This window comes from Cryptomeria japonica, chromosome 9 (genome assembly GCF_030272615.1).
Source record: "Cryptomeria japonica chromosome 9, Sugi_1.0, whole genome shotgun sequence".
NCBI lineage: Eukaryota > Viridiplantae > Streptophyta > Pinopsida > Cupressales > Cupressaceae > Cryptomeria > Cryptomeria japonica.
The window spans coordinates 684,713,124-684,738,948 of NC_081413.1; the positions used below are offsets into that span (position 1 = coordinate 684,713,124).

The following is a 25,825-nucleotide window of genomic DNA, read 5'->3' on the forward strand; positions in this document are numbered from 1 at the left end:
ACAGTTTACAGGGACTTTGCACATTCCCAAGGTAGATAAGATCAATCTCCTTCATGCAAGATCCTGCATGCGCACAAGGCTAACGTGGCAACACGATCTGATCTCCATTACAAGGCTAACTCATCACACGATGCCATCAGTTGAATCACACAGACTTGGAACACTTAAACCGGAAACCCTTAAGCTAAGACTACCAACCGGTAGTCATACCATATTAAGCCTTAATAGAAAACATTTCATATGTCGGTTCACATTCCATCATACCGGTTCACTTGGACAAACATACCGCTTCACCTATTGCTCATATACTAGTTTATACCACTATACCGGTTCTCTTTGCCACCTGCTTAGCTTCAATATACCTGTTCACTTCTTTGCACATATATCGGTTCACCACATTATACCGGTTCACTTTTCGACATATTGTCGGTTTACTCTCCAACATATTGACATCAATGACAACATAATATCATCATGTCAACATACTCTGCACAAATGCCAACAATCTCCCCCTTTGGCATTGATGGCAATATACAAAGATATCACTCAGCATCACATCTTCTGTTGCAGATATCTTCTCCGCTTCACACTGCAGATATCTTCTCCCCATTGTTGTGGATATCTTCTCCACTTCACATCTTCTCCCCCTTTGACAACAATGTCAAAGTGGAGGGACAAGCATTCTTGTTCCACTATGCTGCTCCCCCTGAGGAGTAGCATCCTTCAACACATCAATCCTGAAAAATATTGGACACTGCAATACCCGACTGATGTGGAGCACATACTTTCAGTTCACCTCTTGAAGGGGCAGCACCCCTAATTCACCTCTCAAATAGGTAAATGAAGTCTTTGGTAGAGGCTTGGTGAATATATCTGCTAACTGCTTCTTACTGGAAACATGTTCCAATACAACCTCCTTGTTCTGAACTTTCTCCCTCAAGAAATGAGACTTGAGCTCAAAGTGCTTGGTTCTAGCATGCAAAACCGGATTTTTGGAAATGTTAATTGCACTTGTATTATCACAAAATATGTTTACCAGTTCAGATACAAGAACTTTGAAGCCATTCAATACATGCTTCATCCAAATAGTCTAGGTGCAGTTCATAAAAGCTACAACATACTCCGCTTCTGCTGTAGACTAAGAGATACAACTCTGCTTTTTACTCATCCATGAGACCAGTCTACCACCGAGAAAGAATGCACCTCCAGTTGTGCTCTTCCGATCATCTACATTCCCAGCCCAATCAGCATCTGTGAACACTTTCAAGTTGAAATCATTATTATATGGATACCATAACCCATAGCCAATAGTTCCCTTTAGATATCTAAGAATCCGCTTGACTGTTACCAAGTGGGATTCTCTTGGGCTTTGCTGAAACCGAGCGGTAATACCCACTGCATGTGCAATATCCGGTCTGCTATGCACTACATAATGCAACTTACCAATCATTGATCGGTAATCCTTCTCATTTACCACTGCTGAGTCATCTTCTTTTGATAACTTACAACCGGTCACCATTGGTGTACCAACTGGTTTACTGTCTTCCATGTCAAAGGTCTTCAACACCTCTTTGACATACTTGGACTGAGTAATAAAGATTCCATCTTTCATTTGCTGAATCTGTTGTCCAATGAAGAACTTAATTTCCCCTATGAGTGACATCTCAAACTCCTTTTTCATCTCATTTGCAAAATCATGACTCATCTTGTCATCTCCTCCAAAGATGATGTCTTCAACAAATACTTCACAGATCAGAATCCGATCTCCTTTTGATTTCAAGTAGATATTGCTATCTTCACTTGTTCTCTCAAATCCAATCTTCACAAGATGTGAGTGCAAGCATTCATACCATGCTCTAGGTGCCTGCTTTAGTCCATACAAGGCTTTATGTAGCCTACACACCATGTCACTATCTTCTGATAGGGCAAACCCATCTGGTTGCTCTATATACACCTCCTCTTCAAGTATTCCATTTAGGAATGCAGATTTTACATCCATTCGGTATACGTTGAATCCTTTAAAAGCTGCATATGCAAGAAGCATACGCACTCCTTCCAATCTTGCTACTGGAGCAAAGGTTTCTCCATAGTCTTCTCCTTCTTCTTGGGCGTATACTTTACACACTAGTCTGGCTTTATTCCTTACCACTGTGCCATCCTCATTTAGCTTGTTTCTGAAAACCCATTTGGTTCCAATGACATTTTTATGCTCCAGTTTGGGTACCAAAGACCATGTACCATTCTTTTCTATCTAGTCAAGTTCCTCCTCCATTGCCTTGATCCAGTCTTCATCTTTGTGTGCCTCTTTGAATGATTTAGGCTCAAATTCAGAGATCATACATAAGCTTTCTCTTACCTTTCTTCTTGTAAGAATTCTTGCATCTTTGTCTCCTATGATCTGCTTTGGATCATGATTGAGTTTGACATACTTAGGTATGTTCTTAACATATTCTTCTTGCTTTTCTTCTTCATCCTCATCTTCATCAGCATCAACATCCACCGGTGTAGGAACACAATTACTGGTACTGGGCTGATTTGCAACCAGTTCCCAGAAGGTTACTATCGGTTCATCTCTTACTTGCTCACTGACGGTTTCCTCACATTTTTCAGAGTTTTCATCAACTCTAACATTGACGCTTTCAACAATTCTCTGAGTCCTATTGTTGAAACATTTGAGAGCTTTACTCTTGGTGGAATATCCTAGGAATATTCATTCATCACATTTTGCATCGAACTTGTTCTGATATTCACTCCTCTTGATATAACATTTGCTACCAAACATTTTAAAGTAGCTTACCACTGGTGTCTTACCGGTCCAGTACTCATAAGGAGTCTTATCCTTTCCTTTCTTGATGAGTACCCGGTTCATTATGTACACTGCAGTGCTCACCGCTTCTCTCCAAAAGGTGTGAGCAACTTTTCCTTGGATCAACATAGTTCTAGCCGCTTCAACCACAGTCCGATTGTTTCTCTCTACTAAGCCATTTTGCTGTGGAGTCCAGGGGGCAAACAGTTGCCTCTTGATGTCGTTCTCTTCACAATATTTGTTGAATTCACCGGAAGTGAACTCTCCTCCTTGATCAGTTCTAAGGCATTTGATTCTTCTACCACTTTCCTTTTCTACCAGTGCTCTGAAAGCTTTGAACTTTCCAAAGGCTTCAGACTTGTCCCTCAAGAATGTGACCCACGTCATTCTTGAGCAATCATCTGTAAGAATCATAAAATACCTATCTCCATGCATACTCCTAGTTTTCATAAGACCACACAAATCAGTATGCACAAGATCAAGTAAATTGTCAGCTGTGAAAGATTTACCTTTGAAGGTTGAGAAAGACATTTTCCCCAATTGACATTCTCTGCACAAAGGATTTTCCGGTTTGCTCAACATCGACAGTCCTCTAACTGCCTTGATCTTACTGACCTTCACAATGTTATCAAAGTTTACATGGCAGAGTCTCCTACGCCATATCCAGCTATCATCAAACTTAGCTATAAGACATGTACTTATATTTGCATTTAGTTGAAATAAGTTACCTTTGGCCTGCATACCAGTGGCCATCAAATCACCATTCTTTCCTTTGATTTTGCACACTCCATTTTTTAATTCCAGAGTGAGTCCACTGTCATTCAGCTAGGCAACACTCAATAGATTGTGTCTGAGACCTTCCACCCAATACACATTTTCAGCACTGCTCTTTCCATTCAGAGAGATGGACCCTCTTCCTCTGACCATACATGGTGCATCATTACCAAAGCGAACCACACCACCATCATATTCTTCCAAAGATAGAAACTTGCTCTGGTCACCAGTCATATGGTGAGAACAGCCACTATCAATAATCCACTCATTGGAATTATCAAAGCGGGAGACAAGAGCCTTCTTGTCTGACACATCTTCCTTTACTACAACAAACACAATATCTTCATTCTCTTCATCTTCTGATTCCTCATCTGTGGCACCTTCATCAACTGCAACAAAACAGTTTCTCCGGTTTCCTCCTTTGAATTTCTTGAACCTCTCCGGTTTGTCCTTGTTGTCACCATTAGGATAGTTTGCAGCAATATGTCCTATCCGGTTACAAGAAAAACATTTCAAAGGGAGCTTACCTCTGTATTTACCAGTTCCTTTAGGAAGTCCCCTGGAAAGAAGAGCTTCAAATTCCATCAGAATCTCCTCATCATCCATTTCTCTGCTTTGTCTTGGTTCACCGCTGGTGCTTGCTTCTTTTCCTTTTCTGGATGGTGCAGCAGAAGCTCTAAAAGTTGATTCAGTCTTTTGAACACTGTCATCAAAACTATTTAGCTCATAGGCTATCAACTTTGCAATGATGGAGTCTAGGGATACCTTAGTCTTGTCTATTGATCTCAACTCCTGAATAGCAGCAACCCTTATTGCATAGACCGGTAATAAGGATCTCAAAACTTTGCTTACCATAGTGGAATCTTCCATTTTACCACCTGCACTCTTGATATCTCCAACAATAGTTTTGATTCTTATTCCATATTGTTGAATGGTCTCACCTTCAACCATCCGCATGTCTTCAAAATTCCCTCTAAGGCTTTCTTCCTTAGCTTGTTTTACATGCTCATCACCATCATAGATATTCTCAAGAGTATTCTATACTTCTTTGGGATTATCTTTATCCTGGACATCAATAAACTCAATGTCAGATAAGTTGATGATTAGGGCTTCCATGACTTGCCCATTCTCTTGTATTTCTCTCTTTTGATCATCGATGAGAGTACTGGTAGGAATAACAAAAACATTCTCAACATAGCTCCAATGTTGAGCACCCATGCTTCTGATGTAAATCTTCATTCTATCCTTCCATATTTTGAAGTTATCTCTGTTGGACTTTGGACCTTCCCTCTTCATCATTACAATAGGATCTTTCCCTCAAGCGATTAAGCTTACAACACAGAGGACCTGGAGGACGCTCTGATACCAATTGATAACTCAATGATGAACAATAAGTACCAAACCGGTACTGAGGGGGACGGGGGGGGTGTGAATCAGTATAGTCACAAAACTTTTCCCGAACCGGTTTGACTGCAAACACTGCAAATGACTGACAGACAGTAACACCAGTCTGAAACAGAGTGCAACCGGTAAAGCTAAGAATGACTGTGACAAGCATTAACCGGTTAATCACTTAGCTTTCCACTCAACTTAATACTACACTTCCATTTCACCCTTATGCATGAACATGTAATCTATCATCAGAAATATAATAACAGCTAGCTCAACATGATTTACCTTCAGACACAAATCACTTAAACCATCACATGAAAAACACTACACATGACACACAGATTTTTCACATGGAAACCCAACTAGGAAAAACCACGGTGGGGATGAATACCCACAAGTTGCTTTTGAACTCTTTAGAAGTCTGCTCTGTTAGGAGTTTAGTTCGGTTAAAGACTGTTACAACAGGTTCTATTAAGAACCGATCCTGTTAGGGATCACCAGATTAAGGGATGGCTATATACCCGGTTAAGGGTTAAACCCTGTTACAGGTTACCTTGTTAGAGGATTTCAAGAACTCAATGAATTTGAGTCACCCTGTTAAAGGATTTACAGCAAGCTGGTTAAAGCTACCCAGTTAAGGGATTTTCTAACTGTTGAAGTGGTTAAAGATCAACAGGTATTACAATGATCTGATAATAGCACTCAATGCCTAAAGCAGATCCACTTAAGTTCCTTCCTTCTGCACACACACTATGCAGGTATCATTCCTCTTATCTGGTTTGGCAAGAATCACGTATCTCTGCACTTAGATACACACACACCATTTGCCAACAACCTCAGTATGAAACACAATATCGACCTTATAGGAAACAGATAGGTCGGTAACATAAACCCTAAACCCTAAACATTTAGGTTAAGCAATTGATCGGTTCAATCCTGACCATTGAACACTTTGCATTTGAATACAATAGTCTTGAACAGATCTCAAGACATTCTCCATCGTTCATTCTTCATTCCTTCATGAAGGCGATAACCCATCACGCGTTCTCCACCGTTTACAGGGACTTCGCACATTCCCGAGGTAGATAGGATCAATCTCCTTCATGCAAGATCCTGCATGCGCACAAGGTTGACGTGGCAACACGATTTGATCTCCATTACAAGGCTAACTCATCACACGATGTCATCGGTTGAATCACACAGGCTTGGAACACTTAAACCGGAAACCCTTAAGCTAAGACTACCAACCGATAGTCATACCATATTAAGCCTTAATAGAAAACATTCCATATGTCGGTTCACATTCCATCATACCTGTTCACTTGGACAAACATACCGCTTCACCTATTGCTCATATACCGGTTTATACCACTATACCGGTTCTCTTTGCCAGCTGCTTAGCTTCAATATACCTGTTCACTTTTTTGCACATATATCGGTTCACCACATTATACCGATTCACTTTTCAGCGTATTGTCGGTTCACTCTCCAACATATTGACATCAATGACAACATAATATCATCATGTCAACATACTCTGCACAAATGCCAACAGTTCTTTAAGTTGGAGGAAGATTATTTGTGATTCAGATTCTCAGATTGTTGTGGACGTGTTGAACAAACAAAATTTGAATGATGTGAGTTGGCAATTAACTTATGTGGTCAGACAGATTTTACAACTGTGTAATAAATTGGAATTTGTCTCCTTTTGTCATATTCCCAGGGAGTGGAATAGAGTGGTTGGTTGTTTGGCCAAGTGGGCTTCAAAGCATGTTGATGGTTGGGATTTTAGTGGAAGGGATGGTCTACCTCCTGATTATCTTGAAACTTTAGATAGGTTAATGATAAAAGACAGGATGATGCAAGAGCACCTAGTGGTGTAGGATCAATTTCCCTTTTATGTTTGTTTCACTTTCATTGTCATTTTTTAGGCCCTTCGAGGCTCCGGATGAGCCTGGTTTTTTGGGTAATTCCAAAGTAGTTGGCCTTTGGCCTTACTAACCACGTCATCTTTCTGAAAAGGTATTATCATTGAAAATCCGACAGTCGGATCTTATGCTATGGTTACTAGAATTTGTAGTGGTGGTTCTGGTGGTTCTTTTAGGTTCCTTTTAGTTTTTTGTTGTTGTCTTGATGAGCTTAAGGCCTATTCTTTGTAATTTTGTGATTTCTGAATAAATCTTTACCCATTTTTTCAAAAAAATAAAAAAATTTGATTTTCTAAAAGTACTAATAAAAAATAGAATGATTTCATAAAAATATTATACAATATAATAATTATAAAAAATGTATCCTTGAGTTTTAAATTACAATTATAAAAGATACATAAGTTTTTTTTTTAATAAAAATACATAGGTTTTTGTTTTAATAAAAATATTGTGCAATGCTTTAATGAAATAGTTCAATTATTTATTTTGTTTAAATGGTGTAAATCAAATCCCTATACAATAGTTAATCGATTAAAGCATTACACTATATTTTTATTAAAAAAAACCTAAGTATGTATCTTTTATAATTGTAATTTAAAACTTAAGTATATGTTTTTTATAATTATTATATTGTATAATATTTTTATGAAATCATTCTATTTTTTATTAGTACTTTTTGAAAATCATAATTTTCTTTTTAATCATTTTAATATATACAATATAATTTTATAATATTTAATCATATATTTAAATATTTTTCATTTAGTCATTAAAAATACTTATTTTCACTTTATTGTTATATATATATACACACGAAAAACACTATATTTACAAGATAATTAAAAATTAAATAGACATTTAAAATATGTATTTATTTCTGCAATATAAAAAATCTAAAAAGACCTATAAAATCTATCATTCTTATAAATTTGCTCCTATAACACCAAAAAAAATCATCTAATCATATTTGTAGATAAATAATTTCTAGTTTAAAGATATAAATCTCAACTTTATCAAATTTATTTTGAAAACAAAAATAATAATTGCTTTGGATTGGTATAAAAAATAGATTCATTAGACTGAAGTGAATGCAATAGTAAGGTAGGTACTCATAAGAGGTAGAAATCTAAACTTGGGTTATTATTTTGTAGCCCACATTTGATTGTCATATGGCATAACTTTATCAATGAATTCCTTTTAAGTGTCCCCGAAATGGATTGGGATTATCCATACTATCTATCCTTTATCAGTCTGCATGACTTAGTGTTAATAAGAAATAGATATTAAGTCATGATGGTTTAATTGTAAGAGCATAAAAACATTTGTTTCTTTTGTCACACTATTTAGTGACATTTAGCATACTTATATTTTAAAATTTCCTTGAGGTGGATGTGATTCAGTTGAATAACGATGTAACCTACTCTTTAATCTTTTCTCATGATGTTGGAAATGTGAAATGCATATCTTCTTACTTTGATGAAGAGTAAAATTGATTAATAACTTATGCAGAGATAATCTTAAAAATAATGAGCATGAGTAGAGGGCCTTCGAAGGACTTTAATCATAATTAAGGTATTGGATTTTACAGATCATTTTGAAGGGTGGCTGACGGTTTGCTTTATGATGCATTTGGTTATGAACACGAGTGTGGTAGTGAGCTCCCACACAAATCCATACGAGTCTTAGGTATGAATCCAATCTAATAATAGTTTTCAAGAATGAAAGGCACTATTCTTGGCTGCCCCTAATTTGTAGCAGCACACTAAAGCTCTCCTGCTGTCCTGGTCTTGGCCAAAGACCAGCCCTCAAACAATCTTGCAACTTATTCTTAAAGCATTTTTACATGCTCTTAATCATTCCAGGCATTGAACAAGTTGTTCCCACCATTATTGTGCACTGCCCCTTACTTCCAACAGCCCTATTTACGTAAGTATTGATTGTTTGTAAGTCACTGCATACATTGGATAGATGCTGGATATTGTCATATACGTTGTGCATACTCTTTCAAGGTTCTATATCTTGCTGCCCCTGTTTCATTTAAGTGTTTATGTGCTCATTTGTGCTGTTTGCAGGCATTAAACAGCCAAAAATCACCATTGAATCATTGTACGAGATGGAAAAATATTAAACATTGTTTTTTTCACTCCTATAGCAGAGCCTTCTAAAGCCTTATATTTGCTCTCCCTGATTTGTTTTGGTTTTCTTATGATTGTTCGCATCTTAGGACAGCTTTTACATATTATTGCATACTGAACATTGTTATATTTGTAAACAAATAATCAAATACTCATTTGGATGCATGTTGTCGTGCTTTGTCCATAGTTTGAATTGGGTATTACAGCAACAAACTCGACCTTAAAACCAAGAATTCACTTTTGACCCCAACCATGCCAATACTTGCACAAGACCAAGTCAGCCTTCTAACGTTAATGTTGCTAACTTGCTACACCAAGGTTGAACTTCAATTTCAACCATGGTAACACGGAGATGGGAGATATGAGGATGTCGACTTGAAATTGGGTAACTATAAAGCCTGAGTTAGCCTAGTGTTGGAGAATTTGTGCTCTTGAAAGAGCTCACAAGTTCAAATCTCACAGAGGGTAAGGTATGTATGCCTCATTTGTAGCACAGTTAGGTGCCTCCTCAAAGGAGTACGAGGTTGTAGACCCATATACAGACCACCCAGTATCGTGGACTATAAAAGAATCTTTCTTTCTTTCTTTCTTATATTGCATTCAAATATAGTGATTTGGAGTTGTAGATCAGACACAACTTCTGTTCCCCGTCCCAGATTACTACTGTGCTAACATTAACACCATTGTGTATCCAATTATAACTGTTGTATGTTGACCATCTGACACTCAACTGGCACCCTCATAGCATATGCATACCAATTGACCCAATTATGCTATGGCATCATCCCTTCAGTGCCAACCTATCCCAAGGCTTAACCTGTACAGTTCCATGCCAAAGTGCCATACAGATGTTGTACTTTACTAATAGTTGCATCAACGTTAAAGTGCCATACAGATGTTGTACTTTACTAATAGTTGCATCAACGTTTAGGAGTTGAACCCATGCAACTAAATCACACTCATGTAGTATACAGACATCATTTAGCCATTTCAATTCAGCTCTAAAATCCTCCAGTTCTATTGCAGTTATTCCCAATATGTGCAAGTAGTGGACTCCGTATCTATTATAATCATTTATAGTAAATAAATTATACAGCTTCATTTTTTAATTTTTTTTCTTTATACTCGGTACCCGTATCTATTCTAAGAGTTTGTAATCATTTATAGTAATTAAATTATACTCCATTTTTTCAATTTTTTCCTTTATACTAGAACTTTATTTTTTAGTTCAATTGTTTCACTCTTCTTGCTCACTTCATCATTGCATCCTACGAAATGGACCAAACAATGATAACAACCGATCTAGATAGCATTAGCAAATTCAGAAAACAATGGCTATGTTCCATGTATATTAATGGATGCATTTTTAATCAACTGATGTTTGTCTTCTATGTCTACTAATGGCTTTGTTCTAATTATAATTAACCTGACACCTGTGTTCTAGGTAAACAAATTATTATATTCTAAGTAATTTGAGTGGTATTATTCAGTTTAATTCGGAGTTCCCTGATTAGATAATAACCTAGAAGAACAAAAGTTGTAATCTATATATAGCAAACCAAATTGAACTATACAAGCAAATAGAAAAAGAAATCCCAAAGAGATTCCATTGTGAGCTCCCAAGAAGGGGGTTTTGTAAAAATGGCCTTTACCTTTATATATTTTCAAGAATTAATAGAAAAACTGATGCGTAGGAAAAAAGATGGCATTATAGCTTGATTGTTGTCAAGTGAATAACATTAAAATTTGCATTTGTCAAATGGGATATGAGCTCATATGGTAAATCATCGGGGCTTTAATAGTGAGACCTTTGGCAAATCCCCAGATAACATGCTACATGTTTAAACCTAAAATGCTGAATATTGAATCAGGTAAAATACCACATCCAATTCTATGCATGTTATATCGCAATGGATGTGCAAGGCCAGAAGAAATGCCCCTTGATTGTGGCATCTAAGCCAATGACTACCACGCAAGGGTAATTTGCCGATCAAAAAGACATGCAAATTCTAATGGAAATAGACTAAATTGACTTATTGGAAAAAAATGAGAAAACTATGCAAGCAAAAATGTTGATAATTTTGCGCCAAAAACTGTAAGGATATGTAGAAAAGCTGCTTTCTTTCTATAAGACAAAAAGGATTATATCATATTTTGAAAAAGTGCCGACAACAATGATAATGAAAAAGAGAGAATAGTTGGCAAAGCAAATTTTCACTTGTTAATATTATTTGGTCAAACCAATGACACAAGTAATCAAACAATTTACAATATAAAAGGTTTTTGAATAAAAGAAAAAAAAAATTGCATACAAAGTGTTTCTTGTTGGAACATTTGTGCGCATGGAAAAAACCTATGTTGAATCTATGTTACCAGAAAAAAGAAACAAAACTGTAATGACAATGTCAATGTGACATGAAACAGGGTATTTAGAGGTTGCATAAAGAAACAGATTTTATAGACATACTCAAAAATTCAAATTTGTTCAAAATTCACTTTACCACATATTGCCCTATAAAATGTGGAAAAACGTTCAAAAACATAACTACAAAATAAAAATTAAATATTTTATTTAAAAAAATTTATTCTAAATTAAATAATATTTGGCAATATCATATTTATTATTTTGTAATTTAGAATTTTAAAAAAAATAATAAGCAAATATCATTTAAAAAAACAGATTAAAAACACAAAAACAAAATTAAAATAAGACAAAAAGAAAAACTATAAGCTGTTAAATTTTCTAAGCCGATTTTCCTTCTTTTATTTATTCAGTGGGGAAATGCAGTTTTAACTGTTCTTCAGTGAAGATGAGGCAACAATGTTGATGGCCACAAACATCACGGTAGGCTTAGAAATGACCATTTCTGACAAAAACAGCATTTCGCCCATTTAAACACAAAATAGAAGCTTGCGGTTGTGTTTCTGGTAATATAGTATTGAATTGGATGATTCGGTACAGATATTATGTCCGATAGAAAACTGATATTCTTCGTACCCTAGAATTAATTCATTATAGATTATCTTTATGTTTCATTAACTTATGATATCTTGTCCAAGTATATGCATGTCAATGCCCATCTGTAAATCTGTTCTAAGGTTTCCTTAAATTGTAGAACGTTTTGAGAAACAAACCAAACCCAAAGCAGATAATGAACAACTAACGCCCATTTACTTGGGCTCGAAAAGACAGACAACCGTCGTACAACTAACCATGTCACAATCAGGATATATGTACATACATATATATATACCAAAAACATCATCCCAGAAACAGCTATCCTTACTAGTTATTCTTGTTTGACTAACATATATTTGTTTCATCGTCTTTTGTCATAGTTCTTGTGTGATTAAGAAAATGCATTTCAGTACCTATTCAAATTGCTGGCACAGAATATTTACCTTGCATTCGATCTACTGGTCACCAAGGATTATGGAAGAAGAGAACTTGTGACCTCTCTATTTAAGATACATATTTATGTCTAAAGAAAGAAGCATACATTTTGTATTTGTCCCAATTCTTGGGATAGTGAAGCGAAAGATTCAGAGCTCTATATATATATAATGATAAAGGGATTTAAAATAAAAAATATCAACCAAAAATTATAACTTCTTAGTCTTATAATAAAAATTGAACATGTTTGTTTGTAATTGGGATTATTTCCTAGATAACTTCGATTAAAATGCATATCTCACACAGGCTTGTAACTTTACGTTCAAAATCTTTAGAGCGCATTTTACAGTAAAACTCTTACAGCATTTTTACTGTCATGAAATATTGCCAAAAAAAGGTATTTAAAATATGGATTCTGTTAAAGCTATTGAATGCTATTGAAATCTAGAGTATATACAGAAATACAAAAATAAAATCAGAATTAGTAATTTCTCATTTTGATACGAATGATGTGTGGTTATGGGTTAAGAGCAAAACTGTTACAGAAAAAATGTGGCTAACAGGCAAGGATGAGTGTGGAATTACATGCCTGAACTCACATTGCTGGAAAAATGATCTACATAAAAAGATGACGTTTATAAGCTATCTCATCTAGTTCATCTTCACTTCCCTCATCATCTTCACTGTCCTCATATTCTTCACTCCCCTCCTCTTCTTCCACAAAGCTTTCATCTGTTACTGTTTTTGGCACTTCATCCTCCATTTCCTCAATTCCAATGTACTCAGCGTGTAGCCTTTCTTCAAACCTCTGATCACTACAGTTCAGAAACCAACTCAGACTGCATTTTATACCCTTCTCAGATAATTTCCGAAACCGAGGCTTGATCCTGGTTTCTAAGCCATAAGTAAAGTAAGCAGGAAATTCGACTAACTCCTGAAAGGATCCTCTCATCTCATCTTTGAAATAATTAAAGCTATGCTTCATAACATCCACATTAAGGGCCAACAACTGGGGGCATGCAACTATCATCCTTCTCATATCTTCTCTTAAGAATCCCCACGAATTCAAAAGCTCAATTCTCTTCAATACTGGATCTTGACCAAGTGCAGCAACCTGTGGTGATAAGGATAATTTTAGATGCTAATATTTGCAATTTGAAATGACGATTTGCCTCAATTAAAAAACAAATACAGCAACTATGTATATAATGCATTAAGAATCATTTCAGGAAATGGAAAAACAAATCTATATTAAACCTAGTAAAAGACTTCATTACTCAAAAACATTTGCCATGATTTCCAACCTTATATATATGTTGTCTTCTTTAAATCTACTACTGCAAAGTGCAGCACTATTGGATCCACGATCCTAACTAAGTGCAGCAGCGTGCTGCAGTATGAAAAAATTCAGTGGCTACCATTCAATTTGGAAAAAAAGATTTTGGCTCAATTTTAAGAAAATGGCACTTGTACAGAATACATTGAAATTCTTTAAGAAAATGGAAAGCATTTCCATCTTAAAATCTAATTCAAAAATTCAATATGGAATAAGATGTGTGAAGACCTCTAGTCTTCTGAAAATGTTTGACCCAAAATTGGATCTTGATTAAGTGTATGAAAGAGATATAGTAAAGATAAATAATTATTTCAGTGGTTAATATTCATCAATTGGCTGTCTAATCCATTATTACTGAAGAAGAAGAGAAAAACATTCTCAGCCTTTAAAAACAAAATTCAGCTCAATTTTTTAAAAAAAGGCATTGGGAACATTGTATACAATTCATATAGAATTTTAGGGAAATGGAAAAGCATTTCTAAAGTAAAAGTTAATTCGATATCACTGAAATTGATTTGCCAGGAATTTCTAGAAATGTTAGAAGTTAGAACCCTACCTGCGGCATTTTCTCTAAAACCTTGGGAAATCCTTCGGACCCTATCCCCAAATTCCGATCCAAAAACTCCATCTGGGACATCAATCTTGTCTTCAATTCAAGCCCAAGAACATCCGGATACTGTGCTATGATAGAACCCATCGCTTGCTTCCTCACGCCAAAGCGAAGCAAGATCTCCACATTCTCCTTCACCTGGTTCTCCAATCCAAACCCTAAAACATAGGGTTTCTTCTCCAAAACCCCAGCCAAGGCCTGCTTGGACATCCCCAGGCTTACAACATAATCGACAAAGGGCTTAATGATCCTCCCAACGCGCATGGCAAGAATATGAGGGAACTGCGCAATCATGGGACCGATCGCCCTGGGGTTCACGCCAATGCTCACCAGATAGGCCACGGAAGTGCTCATGGTGCCCTCCAGCTTAAACCCTAGAAGCTCCGGATAAGTCTCTAAAACCCTAGGTATTTCAGTGGCCTTAATGTCGAGACCTCCCAGGTATTTGATTACCGGCTGGAGGTCAATGACGACGCTTGAATGCAGAACCTGTGGGTACCTTCTCAGCATATCAGCCAGTGCAGACTTGCGGACACCCAGCTTCTGCAGATAATCGAGGACCGGCACCATATTTTTCTTGACACTGCACGCCAGCATTAGTGGGTACTCGTTTATATCGTCCGTAGTCAGGCCCAACTTTTGCAGGAATTGTATGCGCTCTCTCATCACGTCTACTGTGGTGGGGAGCTGTAACTCTTCGAGCTCCCCAGTCTCGAACCCAAGACTGGTCAGGTAATCCAAAACTGTTCTTTGTGGGTCTTGGTTGTCCATGTTGTGATATCCGTGGGCTTTACTCCACTGCTTTATCGGCAGTGTCGCTGTGGAGGTTTCATTGGAGAGGCAGTTGGTAGTATTGCTGATTTTGCGATGTGGTTTTCTTTTCTTGTTTTTTATAATGGAAATACAAATTCTGTGATGTGCAGTGTTGTTGGTGGTGATGGAAAGTGCAGGTAACAGCTTAGCCTGGTAATGGCAGAAACTTGACAAATTGGCGGAAGCTGCCATGGCCTCTGGCAGTGCATTATTATGGATGATTTTTCATTTTAAATAACTTTTTCTAATTGATTTTTCATTCCAATTGTGCATAAACCCTTTTTTTTTTCTAATTCGTCAAAGAAAATGGTGGACCTCGCCTATGGTCTCCAAGAGAATAGAACAGAACAACACTTCAACGTAGTTTGTCTGTAACATCGTATCCACAACTCTGCAGGACACTCAAAGTAGAAAAGAAGGATTACAAATCAATCTGGTTGAGTCTGTGTGGCCACAAATTTGCACCCCCCACCCGGTAACCTGACACACACCAAACCACATTATTTGTCATTATTTGTCATTATTTGTAATATCGTGTACCTCTTTTGATGCTATTTAAATGAGCTTCTAAATAATCTCCATATAGAAGGGGAGGGTTGATGTGGTGAGGGCTATGTTGTGTAAGGGGTCTATGTGGGGTTCACGTCTGTAGAATACATGCGAGTCAAAACGGAAAATGTTACGGTGTAGAGGGTTCACTTGTCAATTCAATAAAAAAGATCCCATCAAATTTGTGCATGTTTCTCAAATCAAACTCAACGATTTCCAAAATGTGTTTAAAACAAGGCAAAAAGTGGCAACAACCATAGATGGACTTACTACTCCATCGTCAGCGGTTTCCCACCACATTTTATGTGTTATTCACGAAGTAGGGTTTCTTGAATGTTCTTTGCAAAACCAATCACTCTTCATGCCTACACATAGTAGCTACAATCGATGGACCAATCTTGTTGAAACTCCATGACCAATGACGAAGAGGTTTGGAGCCACCGATGGTGCTACATTTTGCAGCTTTTTTATGTTTATCAACACTTTCAACCTATAAGGAAAATGTTTAACATTGGCCACCGTAACTGAGGTTGTCTTCCAACCTCACAATACAATGATCCTCCATTGTATGTGTTTTTCAATTGATTTTGAACTGAAATGTTCATTATGGTATTGTTTCTTTTCTTTTTATACATTCTTAAAGCACAAATTTTTCGGTTGACTATGTGCAAATTGATAAAATCTGAAAAGATTATAAACCCAGAAAACTAGTGCAAACGAATAGATATCTAAACTATGAATGCAAATGATACGAAATCAAAGTAGCAACACAGAGTTAGTCTTCAAGAGAGTAATGCAAATGCTAGAAGCAAAATAGCATTAAGAGGATGCAAAATCAAGAGATGCCAAATACAAGCCAGGTAGCATGCTTTTATAGACCAGGGAGAGGGAAGAGGTGGCAATACCGACCAATCAAGAGCAACCATCTCTTGGACTAAAGATAGCAAGTATCTTCCCAAGATAGAAAATGGATGCACACATGTAGGAAGGTGACACCTCATAACCACTCACCTAATTAAGCATGATTTATTAACATAAGCAAGACTAAAAGAAGTGTAGAAAAAACCTAGGAATATAGGGAAAAAATAAATAACCCACTAGGAAATAAAAACCTACACTAACACAAATATATTGTATAAATATATTTGCATACAACTGACAAAAAAATTGGTGCTATTTCGACCAACTATATGTAAATTTATTTACACACAATTGGTCGAAAGATTGGTGCATGAAACTCTTAACAATTACACCTACATGGTACATTGAAATGCAAAAAATGTAATTGTTGAGGATGTGATAGTATAACATGTGTTACTTGTTTCTATTAATGTGATTAAAGAATTGAAAATTATATGTATTCCATTTTTCTTCTTCAATTATATTATTTTTTTAACATATGAAAAAACATGTTTCATTTTACAGTTTCACCTATATGATACATTAAAATGCAAAATATGAAACTGTTAAGGGTTTCATGCACCAATATTTGAGCCAACTCTGTATAACAAAAATATATTTAGACAGTTGGTCGATAGATCGGTGCATGAAACCCTTCATAGTCCGACTATATGATACATTCAAATGTAATAAATGTAACTATTAAGGGTTTCATGAACCTATCTTTCAGTCGACTGTGTGTAACTTATTTGAAGACTTTAATGTCATGCACAAATCTTTTGGTCAATTGTGTGTAACTTATTTGCAGACTATTAAATGTTACATGCACCTACATTTTGGTTGATTGTGTATCCTATGTTATTGTGTAACCCTCACACAACATTACTCGCAACACCATCGTCCTCTCTACCTTATATAAATTGTATTCTGCTATAGTTCAGGAGATATCCTTATTGTGAACGTACAGAAATGGTAAGAGTTAGAATTGGGGATATGACAGAGTTCTTAAGACTTAAATATGATAGAGTTCTTAAGAGTTAAAATTGGGGATATGTTTAAACAATTGATAACATGATTGTATAACATGGATAAGATTTGAAGATATGATAATATAACATGAGTAGCAATTAAGTATGTTATAGTATAACATGAGTAGCAATTGAGGATGTGATTATATACTATTTTGAGATATTGATATTCATGGTGAAATTAAATAGCAATGTGATTTAGATCAATTAAATGAATTTAAATTATATATGTTGTTGAACCTTGTTGGGTGATTTTTATGATGTTTTGGCTATTATATAAATGCACAGGTACACTTGGCATTTGTGGAGTGATTGGACGTATTAGGTATTTCTTTGCTTGGCTCCACAGGTCTAAGTTATACCCAATGGTGGTTATATGGGAGATGTCACATTAGTCGTGACTATTTAGCCCTAACCCATCGTACTTGGTTAAGTATGGTTTTCCTTTTATTTTGTTCAATATGGTTCCCCAAATTTGGCACTAGCAGTATGTTTAAAATTGCCCAAAAGTGAGGCTTGGTCATTCCAAGCCTAACCATGTTAACCAAATTTGGTGAACATGGTATGTTCTGATGGGGGTCAAAAAGAAAAGTGGAATTTTTTTGGTCCCATCTTGGTGCACTTACCCTTCTAGTGTAGTTTACTATAATATTTTCCCAAATTACAATAGTGTCAAGCCCACAATGGTCAAAAGTACAACACTTAGACAAAAAAAACTAGAAAAATTAGCTATGTAGTTGTATAGTGCTTAGCACCAAATTCAACTTGCAATATATAAAAAAAATGGCAAAAAAATGATCATGATTAGCATGGATGGAAAGCACTTGGCTTTAGCTTTCCATTGATATCTTGTTCACTGAAATTTGACACCCAAGGCAAAAGATATGAATCTTTTAAAAGAACTGAATTTATCTTTCTACCAAAAATGATTTGCTCCTATTGAATTTCAATGAAATATATTCATTGAATACAAAAAATAATAGCAACTCAAAAATATTTCATGCTACAAACAAACCTAGTAAGCATTTCTTTTTCTAGAAAGCAAAAGATGAAAAAAAGATTTAAACTAAACCTTCAACTTGCAAATAAATGGATACACTATGCCTTTTGGAAAATATTTTTTGAAAGAACTTCTCAATATCTACAAAATCTAATAGATACCTAGACATTTTTAGTTGTTTCAAGAACAAAACCCAGAAACCATTTTTCAATTTAGCAAGTGGAAGATGAGTTCTTCATGCAAAAATTAAAACAACTCCAATAAATTTTCAAATTTGAAACTTTTATCTTTTGTTGTGTCTTTCCATCTCTAATTTTGGTGAGAGGGAATCCAAATCTGACTTTCATGAGCCTTCTACACACTATGGAATAGCTAAAAATGCCACTAGGATTACCGAAATGTTGTAAACACCCAAATTTTAGAAAATATTTGCATAAAAACCCCAAAGGTTAAATTTTTTTGTCAAACTTTTTAAATTCTCTAGTTCACCCAAAGATGAGAAAAGCATATTGGGTTTTTAGGAAACTTGTAGAAAACTTATATGCCCCCAACTTCCCCTCTCCTAAAATTTTTCAAATGAGGAATGTAAAATCTATTCTTGCACTAGAATTGCTTTGATACCATGTTAGAATCTGAAAAGATGAATAACCTAGAATACATAGTGCAAATGAATAGAAATCAAAATATGAATGTAAAAGATATAAGATCAAAATAAGAACATAGAGTTAGTCTCCAAAATAGAGATGCAAATGTTGCAAAAGTAAACTAGCATTAGGAGAATGCAAGAGTAAATAGCTACAAAAATACAATGTGATACCATACAAAGACAAGCTAGGAGGTGCGTATATATAGAAAATGAGAGGGGATAGGTGACAAATATGACTAATGGAATGAGTCCACCACAATAGCCCAAAATAGACAAGTGTACCTTGTTGGAGTAAGTAGGACATTATATCTAATTATTTAATTAATTAGGTCCTTTAATTACTTTATTCACTTAAGCTAAACTTAGGTTCTTTTTTCTTTTATTTAATTACGTTAATAATAACTTAAGTTGTCTCATTCATTATGCTTGTAACACTTGGCACTAGCTAATTTAATCTTGCTTTAGGGTTTAGCCTAGAGTTTCATTTATCCTTTCATATGGAATCATTCTTCATTGTAATCATATCTTGAAAGTAATCAATATAGAATTCTTAGGTTGTGCTGAGAAAATTACCCTTGCTTGATCTTTCTTTGTGACAAGTGATGTGCTTGCAGATGATTCTTGCCTTCTAAGGTTGAATCATCGATTTCTATATGGTATCAAAGAAGATTTGCTAAGTTCATTTCTATATTATCGAAGGATCTATCTTTGAGAGAATTTTCTATGCACATTGGACTCAACTGGGGGTTGACATCACATTTGCAATGTCCCAAAACATACATATTAGTTGCCATTTCATCAAAACCTAAGCAATTAAAGTTTTAGGTCAATCTGGCTAAGGGCACAAAAATAAAGGTAAAATCCAAGAATCAACAAAAATCTGTGCACTTTGGAGTGAAATAAATTTCACCAACATGCTCAGAGCGGCCAAAAACCCTAAGAGCGCCTATCCAAATGCCAATTTGGTGACTGAAAAAATCTAGCTGATTTTTTTAAGGGTTTGAATTCTATGCACAATTTTTTGTAGTCCATTTGGCTATATTGTCTATGTCAAGGGCAAAAATCCATGTAGCAAAAATTTTCAGCTTCAATAAAAAGAGAAAAAAAAGGGGGGGCATTAAACTACCTACGTAGGACTACACCTATTGTACCCTGCACCAAGCATACACTTGAATGACATCAACCTCTCATTTTGATGATGCCTCTAAATTTGGCATGATCTCTATTTTTAGTGCTACTTTTGGTATAGAATCTTCAAAGGCATATTCCATCCAAATAAACGACTAACACTTTTTTCTAGTAGTAGGGAATATTTTGGAAATATTACATTTTCGGACCTAGTTTGTTTTTTGACTTGCTTGTGGTTTTTTTACTTTAACCTGGTCATATAGAGTCAAAATCATTCAAACAAGCTATAGAAAGCTATTTCTAGCACTAATCTAGTGGTCATAGTAATTTTTTCAAGTCCTACTCTAGTTTTTTCGTATTAAGCTTATGAAGTTAGATCTTCAGTTGTGCACTTTCGAGCCTATAACTTGCACATCCAAACTTCATTTTTTGCAAACGATTAATCGTTGGAAATTTGGTGCAGCCCTCTAGGTTCATTTTTTTATAATATTCACCAAGTATCTTCCATTTTATTAGATTTAAGACCTAGTCCTCTTTGGGTTTCTATTTGTATTGAGGGTTTCTATTTTTGTAATTAATTTGAAGATCTTCTTAAGGAGTGATTCATGTATAAGGGTTGTAGATGTAAATATTGTAGGAGTAATAAACAAAGGTAAATCTACTTTTCAAAATAGAAATCACCACAACCGATCACCATTTCTTGGTCACCAAATACAACATACTCAACAATAATATGAAACTATAGTTTCATGGAATGAATCAATTTGGAGCCACTCTTCCTCCACAGGTAGATTTTCAACCTTTATCTTTCAATACAATAGTCGTTGAAAGAAAAGAAAGAAAATATATTTGAAGAGGTTCTAAGAAAGTAGATCATATTGCTCAAGATATTTCTACCTTTTCTATAAACCAAATAGAGGAAGATTATTCATTCATACAACCTTGTATACCTTGTCACTATGAACCTGATATTTCAAATAGTTTTAGTAAAATTTATCATGGCCAAGACCATATTTGTTTTCAAGAATAGATACAAAATGATTATGAAGAATAAATTGACATTGAGATACCAAATATGTAAGATCTCAACAATGTTGAGCTAGTTATGTATGTTATATTTGAACTAAAACCACAACTAGAGCCACACTATTTTTCCCAATATATCAATATGATAATAAATGATAAGCAATATGGTGTCTAGATTGATACTAGAGCCTCATTATAATTTTGTAAAGAACCTATTTTAGAAAATTGTGAACAATTAACTTAGAAGACTACATATACAACTTGTGGTGTCAAAGGTAACAAGTTTGTGTGTGATAAATATAACCACCAACAATTAATTGAAGTAGAAGACAAAAATTTTAAATGTGACTTTTTCATGATGAAAAAAATACATATTGTTGTACTACTTGGAGGAAATTTTTTAGATAGATGCACTACATATGGATGCACAAAAAATAGTAATGTTTACTCTTAATGGTGAAAATATTAGTGTATGCTCCTAAAAAGTATCTAGCTATTAGTAGAATTCAAACCACTGAATCTCTTCTAGAGCTTAAAGAAACAATAATTCAAACAATATGTTAAGATGGTCCTCAAAAATTTTGGGAGAGAGAAATTCTAAAGATGAAAATAAAACTACAAGAAAAAGGAAAGATCAAAAGTTTGAAAAAGATCCCTATTCTAGCTCATGATTATCCAAAGATGACTTGGGCCATAGAATAACCCAAGAAAGGGAAGTATATCAAACATTCTCAATTTGACTTTAACTATTATGATTTCATGGTAAACAAAGAATCTAAGAAAAGAAGATAGAAAAGAGAATGGTTATAAATTATAGAACTTTAAATGCAATTAGTCTTCTACTTCCATATCCTATTCTAGATAAGTCATATTTGTTAGAAAAGGTTGCTAACTCAAAGATCTTTTCTCAACTTGATTGCATATGAGGATTTTATTATATCAAATAAGTAGATCAATACAAGACAATATTTGGGATCATTTCCTAGTGTGTTGGCTGAGTGGTGTTGCTATTGTTGTGCCTACCAAGATTCAAACCCTCGCTAGGTCATAATGATTGTAGGCATGTGCCTTCATTGATCCAATGTATCTACAGGTGTGAGCCTCAGCATTGTTAAATGGGGACGAGGCCCCCAATTTGTGACCTCACTAGTTCATAGATTTGGGTCAAAAGTGTTTCACATGGTATTAAAGGGTGTGTCATGCCAACATCACCGATCACATTAAAAACTTTACCTGACACTTAAAAAAAAAAAAGACAATATTCAATTGTTTATTCAATCATTTTGAATGGACCATAATGCCTTTCAAACTAATGAATGCTCCAACATACTTTCAAGAGAGGATTAATAAAATATTTTGTGGCTATGAAGACTTTTATATGTGTTTACATAGATAACATTATTGTTTTTAACAAAGACAAGTTGATGAACACAAGTTTCATCTCAAAACATTTGATAAGTTAGCATTAAATTTTGGGATTTTTGTGTCCCTTTCCAAAATTCAATCTTGTATAGACTCTTGTAAGTTCTTAGGAATGATTATTAATGTTGGAAAACTTGAGGTTCAAACTCACATTAATGAAAAGATCTTTGAATTTTAGCCGCCTCCTAATATAAAGGAGCATCAAGGATTCTTAAGAATATTAAATTATGTAAATAACCGAAGTGCAACATTTGATTGAGAACCATTACAATAATTACTAACAAAGAAAAAACCTCAGTGAAGTGACCTTCATATTATTGTTGTCAAAAAAATTCAACAAGAGATAAAAACTATCTATGTCTTACATGTTCCTACTTTTGATGAGTTCATTTTATATAGAGATTCTTTTGACTATGCATGGGGGGGAAAATTGTGCTCTAACAAAGATAGAAAGGAATTCATTGCAAAATATGTCAATGGAGTATTTCTTAAAAAAGTTACAAAATAGATTTCTTCAGATAAGGAAATCTATGGAATTATAGTTGGTTCTTGACTTTCAAAGAAAAGGATCACGGTTGGAAGGATGGAAAACGAAATTATCTCAAATGAAAAGAATATTTGAATTGATTTAATTGTGAAGCCCAATATATTCTTTGAAAAATCAATTGCCCTTGCAAATTATCTCAGTAGATAGTACCTTAGTGTCTTTATGCAAAATCCTCCTACTAGTTCCAATAACCCATATTTTGACACAATAAGAGATTTAAATGTTTATTTTAGAGGAATAAATCAACTAGCCTAGAGAGAGACATCTCGATGAAAGGTTTTAGCCAAAAATATCTTCAAAATGTACTAGTAGATGTTGAGATCCTAGAACACCTTGGTTGTATTGAACTACTTCTGATTACCATATCAATGATTATGGCGATTTCATTATTTGAAAGATTGAAATAGATAAGTAGTATTTGCAACTTATTAATGTTGTTAGAAGACCTTTCTTCAATTGGTTAATCACATGTCTTGCTAGACCCTCTAAACAAATCAAAGAATTATTTTGTTATGCAGGACCCAAGTACACCAATATAGATTACCCATTCACACAAGATATGGTGACAGTTATAGTCATCAATAAAATACTAAAATGAGAATATTTTTTTGTACCACACGTTGTATATGATCTATAACAAGATTGAAATATACACCATAAATTCCATATTTGTGCCAAGTGGAAACCACTAGAATGGGAAGATGTGTATAATTATACAGACTTTGAGTCAAGGGCCTCATCTCCTAGTAGTGGGTCTAGTGGGAGTAATTTGACTAAAATATAATTGTACAAAGGACTATCAATGTTGGTCACTTTATTTTTAGTGCACATGATTAACCTCCTTCATTGGAAATTGATTTAGTCGATAAAATTGGTATTTTCTCCTCTTACCTTCTAAACAAGTCATTTGAGTCCTATAAATAAGGGCCATGGGAAGCATTGTGTTTTCAAGCATTGAGTCTTATAGTCTACAATATGAAATTTTTTAGCATCCTCTATCCTTGCATGTATTTCTGAACTAGGAATATTAGAAAATTAATTGCATAAGTTTATGATAATGGCGTTATATTGTTTTATGAAGTCATGCCTAGAAGTCATAAGCATTTGACCTCCAACCTTCACTGTTTGTTTTAAAATTCGTGTATTGACGAATTGTGTTTTTGAATACTTAAATGTCAATGTGTCACACTAAGGTATGTATGCATCACAATAAATGTGAGTGTGTTATTTTGCAGTCCACTTGTGTTAAAACGTATGCTTTTGGGTTTTTAGGCTTCCATGGTGCAAGTACATCACGGGGATTGCAAGTGCATTAATCAACAATCCAAATGAGTTGATTGTTAGTCCAAGTAATTAAATTGTAACTAATGTGAAGTTTATAATGAAATTTATAAAAATGCTTCACACAACACTCGAAATATATAATAAGCTTGGGACATAGTCTCACTAAATGTATTAAGCATTTATTCATTTAATTCAGTAATTACGTATGAATATATGTTTAATTGATTGAAAGATTGAATGGATAGACATGCTTTATTTAATTAGTGTGAGAAGAATAATTAAATAGTTGAATATATTTAACTAAAATTTAAAGAATGACTGTGATGGTTAATGTATATGGTGAAAAGTGATGATAAACTGTTGTAAAACCATAAAGATTCAACCACAAACAATCTAAGTCCTACAATGAAACATTCACCAATACCAATAGAAATACCTAAGATCATGTAAATCAACAAAAATAAATCAATATTACCATTCACATGTCTAGTAGGGTTTCAATCTCCATTGTCTTCCTATCTCCATTGATCTTGTTTGATATACTTGCTCTCAGATTTTATGTGTGCACAAGAGCTCAACAAAGAACGAAAATGTGGTTGATAGCTTGATTGCAAAAAGACTTGATTGCATAAGATTGATTAGACACCTTGATTAGCTGATTAAATGATTAGAATGCTCGTTAGAGTTTGATAATGAAGGAGAGTATCCTCTTATATAGAAGACACTTTAGGAAATGGAGGGATAAGATCAAGAGGTGTAAAGATAAATGGTCGGCTAGGATTAAAAGGTAGGTAGAAGAAATAATAAAATGATAAAGGGGGTAGGTAAGAGAAAAATTAAGAGATGAATGACATGTGTCATGGGTAGAAAAGGCTAATGAATTAATTAAATAAATAAAGATTTATTTGATTAATAGAAGAAATGGGATCAATTAAATAAATAAAATATTTATTTAATTTAGAAAAAGGACAATTTAAATAAATAAAAGTATTTATTTAAATGAGGAAAGGCTTAGAAGAGGATTAATGAATTAAATAAATAAATAAAGATTTATTTAGTTAATAGAAGACTTAGGATCAAATAATTAAATAAATAAAAATATTTATT

The 25,825-nt window shown here is 34.5% G+C and overlaps 1 protein-coding gene across 1 annotated transcript; it reads right to left on the reverse strand.

The window, feature by feature from the left end:
* Window positions 1-12,899: 12,899 nt before the first annotated feature.
* On the reverse strand, window positions 12,900-15,700 carry LOC131073965 (transcription termination factor MTERF4, chloroplastic). The gene is made up of 2 exons (XM_058010497.2): window positions 14,322-15,700; window positions 12,900-13,543 (listed from the first exon to the last, which is right to left on the reverse strand). The coding sequence occupies exons 1-2, from the start codon at window positions 15,378-15,380 to the stop codon at window positions 13,046-13,048; spliced, it is 1,557 nt and encodes a 518-aa protein (XP_057866480.1). The 5' UTR covers window positions 15,381-15,700; the 3' UTR covers window positions 12,900-13,045.
* Between the last annotated feature and the right edge of the window lie 10,125 nt (window positions 15,701-25,825).